The 10,477-nt window shown below is 35.5% G+C and overlaps 1 protein-coding gene across 3 annotated transcripts; it reads right to left on the bottom strand.

Annotated features, from left to right (window-relative positions):
• Positions 1-350: 350 nt before the first annotated feature.
• LOC127662427 (uncharacterized) lies at positions 351-7,833 on the bottom strand. 3 transcript variants are annotated; one of them, XM_052153598.1, is made up of 6 exons: positions 5,309-7,833; positions 4,713-4,830; positions 3,822-4,021; positions 3,140-3,211; positions 2,897-2,970; positions 351-2,818 (listed from the first exon to the last, which is right to left on the bottom strand). In XM_052153598.1, exon 6 carries the CDS (start codon positions 2,738-2,740, stop codon positions 647-649), a length of 2,094 nt encoding a protein of 697 aa, XP_052009558.1. In that variant the 5' UTR covers positions 2,741-2,818; positions 2,897-2,970; positions 3,140-3,211; positions 3,822-4,021; positions 4,713-4,830; positions 5,309-7,833; the 3' UTR covers positions 351-646. The 3 variants fall into 3 exon arrangements, with proteins under 3 accessions (XP_052009558.1, XP_052009556.1, XP_052009557.1); XM_052153596.1 differs by having other exon boundaries at positions 3,822-3,956; XM_052153597.1 differs by having other exon boundaries at positions 3,822-3,956; positions 4,713-4,817.
• Between the last annotated feature and the right edge of the window lie 2,644 nt (positions 7,834-10,477).

Raw genomic sequence — 10,477 nt, 5'->3', positions numbered from 1 at the left:
GCACTTTTAGATAGCTATTAGTTTGAATAACATGTTTTAAATGTATTCACAAATGTGCTATTTAAGTACACTCTATATAAATATACTAAATAGTGATTTTTTTTAATTTAATTAGATACCTAAATTAATTTTGTTTAAAATATATTAACAATGTAATAGTTTAAATTAACTGTAAGTATACATAAATGCACTAAATCTTCAATTGATTTTAAGTCAAACATAGTACACATATTCGTGTTTTGCATTAAAAAAAGCATGCAGTGATATTTTACATAAAGTTAGCAGATTTAATTATTATTTGAATTTTCATGAAAAATACAGTAGCATATTATAAATGCACTAGTATCACATTAAGCTTGTTACATAAAAGTGCTTTTGCAGTACAAAATGACAGTTTTCCACATTTATTGTCATTAAAAAGAAAACAGATATTAGAATAATTGACTCATTTCACAGTAATAAAAAAAAACACTTAACACTGCACAGTCTGTGAGTTAATATTTAGGACAGGCATGACAACTGTATTTTTCTAACTGTTTGCGTTGTATTGCATAACATTTAAAAAAAAAAACTTGCAGGCTTGGATTATAAGTACAGTAGTCTGTAAGTCATCTCACATTAATAGTAGTGTGTTATCAGTTCATATTTAATCTCTCTCTATATTATTTGGGAGTGGAATAACATAGTTTTTGGCTCTTGCTTCTATCAAAACACATTTTCTGTACAACAGATCAGTGGGAACCGCACATACATTGTTGGACTGCAACACCTCAGAAACAAAAGTTGAAGTAATGTTTAGCTCACTGTCCCTGCAGAGCAGTTTACCGGTATTCTTGAGCTCCCTAACCAATACACAGTGCATTGATTGACTGAATACTAACAAGCTAAGAATTCTGCACAGTCGTCCATCCAGTAATTCTACTGTTGAGTTTATCCTTTTTTTAACTGCTTTTCTGTAACTGCTTGAATGGTACAGTATTCCTTTTACAATGAAACGATGATAAAATACACATTGACTGACTGTAACACCCAGCAACTTTTTGACAGCAGATGATTGGGGTAGTGATAGTTTACCATGACAGGGTTTGACAAAAACCCTGACATTTTCATTGAGGCTGGCTGAATTACAAGAATGTAAATGGCTGCTAAGTAAACCAGAAAAAATCTTTTTAACACCATCATTTGCATCTGCCATCACCTTTTCAGCTTTCTGCATTAGACTTCTCCAGCAAAGAAACCTTCTAACAATTTGTTCAGGAACATGGGTGGTTCCATGGTAGTACTTTAACAGAGTGCCATTAAATGATTCGAAGGAAAAGGTTGATGTGGCCCACAGAGGCCCCCAATTCCTAACACTTGTTGTAATGTGTGTCAGTAGACGAACATTGAAAGTCATATTTGCTGCTCCATACAACTTCTCAAACTGCAAAGTGAACTTTCTGAGAGATCTTTCTACTACATCAATATCACAGCGTTTCACTTTTTCTCCCAACAGAATATGCATAGCAAACACAAACAGAAAAAGGTGGTTCCAGAATTTCCTCAGTAAAACCCCATTCAGAAGAGGCAGAGCATAGAATAGGAGGACCGACCTCCACTCTGATGCCTTCCAGTACTTTCTGTCTGCCACAGATCGTGGTACTCTGATTATCTCAACAGGTGGTTTGAATGTAACTAGCTCTTTGTCTAGAAGGTCTGATTTTGTTCCTATGTACCACTCTTGTTCATGATTTCTGGAGTCAAACCACAGATTAGCTAGTTGCATTGTAACCCCAAGGCAGACACAGTGTTGATACTCTGGAACAAATCCATTTATCATTTGAAAGTTTTCAAGTTTCATTAAAGGTGAAGGTCCTTTTACTCCCATTACAGTTTTCTCAAGTGTTGCGGCCAATGCGTGATCAAAGTGCTCTACTTCAGTTCTAAGTTTTGGCACAGGGGCTTTACTTGTGTAGGGACCTCCCCCAACATGGTAACAGAAGTCACACCCATAAAAACCATTGAACTGTTTAGTGTTCCTTAGAAGTGGGCGGGCAACTGAATCAGAACTACATATGAGATCAAAAACCTTGGAAGTGTGCTCTATGTTTGCTGAATCTTTCCATTTAATTCCATCTTTCTGTAGAATTGACAGTTCATCTACGAATGGCCTCAAAAATGTGAGCATGTAGGGCTTTTTTTCACCAAACCAAAGACATGGAAGACAGATATTTGCCTTGCGTTCTCTAGGCTCAAGCTCTATAACTTGGCACTGTATGGGCCAGATCTGGTACTTGGAGCTCCTGAACAGTGGGATTCCATCACAGTTCCAAATTAAAGATATGTCATCCTCACCCATTGCACCAGATTCCTTAAATTTCTGATACTCTTCTCCACATTGGATGTCTGAAATTGTATCTGAAATCAGCCAATCTTTTTGAAAAATTGTTTGTTTTTCCTCAAGCAATGTTTGGATCTGTGAGGCCAAACTAAGAACCAGGAAAAAGCATCCACTTTTAAGAGAGCTATCTGAATCAGTTACTGTGTGACAAATGTCACACTGTAGCTCACCAGTACTTTTCCCTAAGTAGTTTTCACATGTAGGACAGTAGAAATGGGGTTCATAATTTCCATACTGACCATAAGCTTTTCGGAAAAGATATGTGGTCACTGGTACCATGCCTGGAAAATGCTCGTTGAAAATTCTCAGTAGATGGTCCAGTGAAACAGCTGTAAGATTGTGCCTTAGTACAAAGGACATAAGCAACAGTAAACTTTGTCCTTTTGTCAGAGGTGCGCCGGGATACACAGGATCATCTCCATCTGTCAATGGGCCTGCCTGTGATAACATAATCATAATATTAATTATTGTAAAAAGTAACCTATAGCAAAAAACACACAATAATAAAAAACATACAATAAAACAAGCTGGTCAGCAGTTGGAAAAGACATATTCTCTTCTGGTTGTGTCCAGGATATGTCCTGCCATACCTAAAAAAAAACATAGATAACTGCTTTTACTTTGGTGTTTTTTTAATAATGGTTTACAATTGTTAATTTACAATACATAATCTTAATAATAATTATTATTGTAAAAAGTAACCTGTAGTAAAAGACTCATTGTGTAAAGAGAAAACATACAATAATACAATCTACTAACCTTTTCGTTTGGCTCATACTGGTCAGCAGTTGGAACAGACATGTTCTCTTCTGGCTGTGTACAGGATATGTCCTGCCATAGATAAAAAAAAAAACATGCTTTTACTTTGTTGTTTTTTATAATAGTTTAAGACTGTTAACTTACAATACACAACCAGACAGAATTTGAGTAGTTTTGCAATGAATAATGGGATAGATGTCTTGTCCACTGACAAAACATACCCAGATACACAAATCTGACTGGGTGTTTTGAATAAATTTATATAATTTGGTTGACATACTTTAATATATACATAGAAAGGAATATTGAACCTCTTCATTTAAAAAAAAAAAGCCAATTAACTGAAATGTGTTTGTTAAACTGTATCTGCATTGTAGTGAAGATCCCTCAAATTACATCATGACAAACAAAGTTACAAAAGTTTTGCATAAACACTATCAAATAATGTGTGTTATAGCCATTAACTGCTGAACATCTGGAAGTTATTCACCTTGTAAACTTATGTGTACTGGTCTACTAATGAATTTGAATTGGCGTAAACCTGTCATGAATGGATAACCGTAGAGTGTTTACTCCAAAGTATTTATAATTTGTTGACATATGTTTAAGATGGTGTTGACAGTAACTTCTTTATTTGAAGTTTTATTAATACAAATTGGGCAATGTTCACATTAATTATTACCTGTAATTCTGTTAGCATTTGTATATCCTGTTGGTCCCCACTTATGTGAGTCCAAGGGCTGGCTTGGTCTGACGTGGAGGGTGATTCCATCACTTGCACTGAGTGGGACTGTCTCCAGGCTGCCTCACTGTCAGACTGTAATGAGCCATACAACAGCCAGTGGGCGAGACATGGGTGGTTGTATTACAAGCAGTTTTTGTCTTTATCACATACACATACAGGACAACAGGAAAAAATTAAGCCTATCCATAATTTACTTCCATTTAGGGACGCACCGATTACAGTTTCTAGGGCGATTTCGATTTTTCATTGAGTTTGACCTGCCGATACCGATTTCCATTTTTCTAATCACTTTACAGCACACACAAATATTTCTTTTCTTTTCTTTAATACAACATTTTACATTTTTGCATATAACATTTTTTTGTACAGATAATCGCTATAAAATAGAACTATATAAAATACTCCTGGTGTGGGAAGTTCACACACATCTAAAGTTCAGTGTTATGGCAGAATCATTTCCTTCATTTCATATCCAATATCCAACTAAAAAAATTTGATATATTTAGCAAACTAAACTTCCGTATGAAAACAGGTAAAATAAAATAATATATAGGTTATAAATAAATATATATTATTTTATTCCTGATTACATGTTTTCCCTGATGTTACGCAATGTTAATTATGCTAATGCCCGAGTGCATTTGACCGGCATAAAATCGCATTATGTCAGACTGACCGGCCGTCACGTGAAAATCGGCCGGTTCCGGTCACGAGCCGATCAATCGGTGCATCTCTACTTCCATTGTAGAATAGTGATAATAATGCAACAAACAAGCATTACATTTAAAAATGTTAAACTTTTAACATTTCAATCTGCAGACATTTTACCTCTGAGGATTTGTTGTTTTGTGTGTCCTGCTCATGCTGTAGTCCTGCTGTTTGACTTCTTGCACTTTCTGTGAGAGGGCCTTCATGAGGAGCATTCTGGGACAGCTAGATTATGCCACTATAGTTAGTGTAATGATGACAAACACAATTCTGTATGAATAACTATTTGAATTTGTAAGAACTAAAACTCTGGCTGCTGTTATAAGCTAATTTAGCAATCTTAAATTGCACATTTAGCAGGCCAGTTGTAGGCAAACTGCAGGGAGCTCAGAGTTTGAGCCTCATGACTGCTCTCACTTCTAGAATGCACTCCCATGCCTCTATTGGGCAATTTAATTTGGCTTAGGCTACACTATGCTGAAGAACAAACAAAGATTTAAATTGTGATTTATTGATTCTGGCTGGATTATAGATTAATAGAAACGTCACCAGGACGACAATCCTCAAGGGATGATGATTTGTCATAGGAACGAATACAAAACTGATGCAGTCTAAAGGCACACACATTACCGCCCTCCCTAGTTAATATTCTAAAATGAATCAGTGATAAACGTCCATAACTGTTTTGTAAAATGACATAATGTAGCATACGTTACCTCTTTTAAGACTCGTCTCTTTTCTTTGTGGGAGGATGGGCAATTGCGATAGTTCTTGTAATTCACTCGGCACTTTAAATAATTCTGTAATAAACAAAGCACTGTTATGCCTTAATAATAATAATAATAATAATAATAAAAATAATACGTTGTCGTTAAGCCTAGCAGGAAACAAAATTACCTCAGATGCTGTTATCCGTTGATATTTCGTGGACTTTGATGGTTGGCTCGAATCATCAAGTATGTATTCTTTATATCTTCTTTTGTGCGCCATCATTGCATATCTGGTTGATCACGAATCTCAAATATATTTTGTGCTTTTAAAAAACTGCCACACAATTCATTATTGAATAGTTCTTGACACACTCTGACCGGGCTTTATCCTCAAATCAAATGTGATTTTTTTTTTGCAAAATAATTTTCCGTAGCCAATCAGACGTCTCTAACAATTTCGGCCAATCACAACCTCTATGGGCCACAGTCCGTCCGTTACACTGGCGCGAAATGGCGAACGTCAAGGCAGCAGGAGCTAGCGCTCCACCACGAGTAGGTATAACTTGTTGAATTTGATAACATGCATGAACTATTAATGATTAAATGCAGTTTAGTGCTGACGTTTGTTCAGTAAGTTGGATAAATACTTAATCCATCTTCAGAAATTTTGGCTCACATGTTTAAACATGAGAGTCAAAATGAGTGTGCTGCCGGTGGCTTAAGTAAGTTACAAGATGCTGCAGCCAGCTAACTTTATACAAAATGAAATTAAAATGATATCCCCTTGTCTGTCTTGCAATGACACAGAAACGTTTCTGAACGCTGGCCCCTCCTTGATGCCATGATTGACAGGGAGGGGTCGTAATCGGCAAGGAATGTTCTTTTAAATTGAAATTTTAAACTACAATGGCGGTTTTTTTTCGAAAATGCAAACTCAATTGTTTTGTTTGCAAGTGAAAATGTGTTTAAGAATGCCGTGTAATGTGTTTTTGTCTTTGCTCCAGAAAAAAAAAACATTTAGAAAGTTCTGACGACGAAACAGACATTGAGATGAAACGACAATATGACAAAGTAAAAGTAAGTATTTACCGTAATATTGCGCAACAAATGATTTTTTTTTATATAATTGCCCTAATGTTGGTGATTTTGCAGTCCTATTATGAAATGTCCTGATTATTACAGAGATATTACAAATTGGAATATCTATGGTATTGTTTAAATGTCAGTGGTTTGTAGACTTAACGTACAGATGTCCTGTTGGCCCTTCGCTGTTTTGTACGTTGTATATAACATAGTTTTTATTTGGTTCAGAGACAAAAAAAGCTTGCAAAGGAGAGGATCCTCACTCAGCTGAAGGATACACTGAGGAAACCACTCCACTCCACTCCATGCAGAACCAATCCATTACATAGTGAGGAGGAAGTTCAAGCAGAAACCGTGGACACAAATGTGGATTTGTTCGATAACCCAGAGAATTCTCAACCAACCGTATGTTGTTTCAGACCATACACAAAACAACAAAAACATTTGGACTGTGTTATAGTTATTCTAATGTATTTTTAAGCATAATCTTTCAGCAGGTTCTCCAAACCGTTTTTTGCAAGTATAACATTGCCATGCAAATCCTTATGATTTGAATTATTTTTTTATTCTTTTAAATATAGGACACCTCAGGGGCTACTGAGGCAAGTGGAGAGAGCGTGGAACAGCCATTATGTGTCAGTAGTCAAGTGGTGAAAGCCTTGAAAGGTACAGTATAAAATACCTGAAATGAGTTCTGCTACGGGAGGCTATGTGGATAATTATGTCTTATATACTATACAATATTACATTTGTGATTGTAATCTTCTATTGATGTGCTTTGTATTTAAAGCAGTGTGTAAAAGTGGTGGTACCGTATTTCAGTTTTATACAGGGAAAGATTCTGAGCATTAGGAATTAATAGTAACAACAATCTTTGTAAGCATTTTAAGCAGGCACCTTTCTTCATATCTTTAGTGATAGAAATATAGTCCTGACACCTCTAGAAGGTTCAACTGTGGCGTTTGGCATCCTGTTCCCACCCCACTTACGATGTGTTTTGACACTTATTACCTGGGGTGGCAGGGTTCCAGACTGCGACCAAAATAGTCACATATGCGATCATTTTTTGAGAATGTGCGAGTTAAAATTTTATGTGGTCGCATTTGTGCAAGTGCATGGTCATGTACTCGGTTAAATTCACGCATGAATTTTCCTGCATTGAACTTGTTTTAGTGCCCGCCAAAGTTAATTTGTGTCCCGCCAAAGTCTTATTTGATCGGTGAGTAATGTAGATGAACTGCTGCGCGTGACATGGCGCGTGTTTAACTGAAAGAACGAGCAGAGAGAGAGACCCGGTGGCGCACGGGGCCAAGCGAAAGTGTAAACAAGACTTCACCGTCGACTAAGCGCTGTCTTGCTCTCTCTCCCTCGCACATATTAATCAAAATAAATCGTCACGGTGGTAAAAGGTCGGAAGACCAAAGTATCATGTGGAACATTCGGAGATTTGTTTTTACCTGAATTACCGCTGGGTGTGAATTGTGCTAAATAAGTTGCCCTATCTTCTCTGAAAAGTCTCGGGCATTCAGCTGACATAAACAACACTTTAATTAAATGAAAAAAAAAAACATCCAGTGATGAAATGTTTTCTGTGTTGACAGAAATATTGGATGTCCATGTCCTTCTGCTGGGATAATCACACAACGCGCATGACACGTCCAATTCGCGAACTAATGACTCCTTTGAACCGATTCATTTTAATGAATGGTTAAAACAACTGATCTTTCCAACAGTGAACTCAGGAGACGTCTGAATCGGTGTATAACTAATCAGTAACACTTTACAATAAGGTTCTATTTATTACATAAATTACATAAAAAGTACAGTTTGCTTACTCAAGCTTAAGCTTCAAAATAAATAAAACCACTTGTTTTTTTTGAAAAGCATATGACTACATTTTTCCACACAGTGCGATCAAGAATCGATAAGAGAATCGTTAAAGAATCGGATCGATAATCAGAATCGTCAGTGGCATTATTATTGATAAAATCTTATCAATGCCCATCTCTATGTGAAGACAGTAAAATTGTAATCAAACATTAGAAAATGCATGTTTTTTAATAGTTTTTTTGAGAGTTAAAAGATTAATACATTTTGCTAACATGAGGTCTTGTGTCACTGTCAGTCTTTTTACATCAATGCAAAACTAGGGTATGCAGATTAAGACCACTATTCATCAGCATGCAATGATTTATCCCATGGCATGTAGCAAAAAAGAAAAAAAGGTGCGACCAACTGAGAAAGTCGGTAGCACCAGTGCAACCAGTGGAAAAGTTAGTCTGGAGCCCTGGGTGGGCATAAGTGGTACACAGGTTCGCATGTGTGACCAAAAGAAAAAATGCGCTGTGTAAATAAGTTCTGCACATTTGCATACATGATTGACAGCTGTTAATGCACAATCACTATTTTAGTTCAACAAACTGTACTGTGTAATATTTCTATTCAAACTCAAAGCATAAATCTGTCTTCTGTTGTTTTTTGAAAGCAAACCCACCCCCTTACTTACATTACGTCATCTCCTTCTGATTGGTTTTAGGTCTATCGAAATTTGAGCGACACCCGTTGGTGACGCCTCTCTGGAAATTATTTTTCTACGAAGCTTTGCCAGACCCTAACTCAGTTACAACTGTGAATGGTCTGGTTTTAGGCTAAAGTCCGGCTAAATTAGTTTAGCTTTCTTCACAAAACTGCTGTCTGTCCACTGACAGTAATGCAGCCATCCTTTACATTACAAATCAGATATGATGACACACGGACTGTGAAAAAGGTCTCTTAGCCATTTTTGCCTTTATTACCCCTTGTTAAAAAATCATTGTGTGTCTATATTCTAGCAAGCATTATATAAGCATAATTTTGTAGCTATATGGTTCACAAACCAGCCTGGTACTAATTTATTTATGTTTTTCCTTGGCAGACACTGTTATATCAGAGTTTCCGGGCACGACGCAGTCAGAGGTGAGAGCTGTAATGCGTCGAAAATGCAACAACGAAAGTTGTCGAAAAAAAAAAAACACTGTTAAAATTAATCTTTGTTTGTTGGTTGTTGTTTTTTTTTGTTTGTTTAGTTTTTTTCCCCCCAAGGTTGGGAAAGGACTGTAAAATTTTAAAAAAGAAAAGAAAATCGTGTTTTGTTTATATTTAAGATGTACTGTATGCTGTAGTTTAATTATTTTATAGTTTTAATGTTCTTTTTTTCCAACCTCTAGGTCTGTTTGTACTTTATTTGAATTTTTTTTGAATAATGTTTAAAAAAATTAAAGTGTTTTTCAAGAAAGGGATGCTGTTTGTTTGTACATTACATACCTGTGCTGTATTGTATCTGTGGTATCTTTTTAAACTATGGGTAAAAAAATTAAAGCTGAAATAGTATGTTAAAAGCATATTTTAGTTCATCTTCAGTGTGTTTTGAGTACACTAAGATGATCTTAAGTTTATCTTAAGAAGTACTAAAGAAACCTTTAGTATATTAAGTAGTGTGTGAAAATGGAGCACTTTAAGTACAGTATAGATGTTTACTTTAATAAAATGTATTTTAGTGTACTTCTTTTGACAAAGGAATACACCTTAAGTATAATATATATTTATAATGTATTATTATTATATTTTGAGTAATTTATTAGTATAATTAAAATGCATTAAAAATGGGTTTTAGATATACTAAAAGTGGTAACAAAATACATTTTTTAAAGGTTGAAATAGTATATTAAAAATATATTTAAGTTCATCATCAGTGTGTGTCAAAATAGCACAGTTGAGTACACTTAGTTGATCTTAAGTTTATCTTAAAAAGTACTAAAGTTAAGCTTTTAGTATATTAAGTATAAAATAAGTGCGCGAAAATAGAGCACTTTAAGTACATTATGGAAGTGTACTAAGTGCACTTAAATAAAATGTATTTTAGTGAACTTTTTTTTCACCTGGGCATACAGTTTACTATCACAGAGTCTGCTTTAAACAAATAATTAAGGGGTGCAGAGTATCAGATACTGTATATCTATATGTATTTATATGCACTTTGTTCGCCCAGTGAAAAGCATTGTGAGTTGTTGGTTGCTTCAAATTGTGGCCCCCTCTGAAATTCCACTGTTGTTT

The sequence above is a fragment of the Xyrauchen texanus genome, chromosome 22, assembly GCF_025860055.1.
Source record: "Xyrauchen texanus isolate HMW12.3.18 chromosome 22, RBS_HiC_50CHRs, whole genome shotgun sequence".
Classification (NCBI taxonomy): domain Eukaryota; kingdom Metazoa; phylum Chordata; class Actinopteri; order Cypriniformes; family Catostomidae; genus Xyrauchen; species Xyrauchen texanus.
This window is presented reverse-complemented; position numbering and strand designations above follow the sequence as displayed.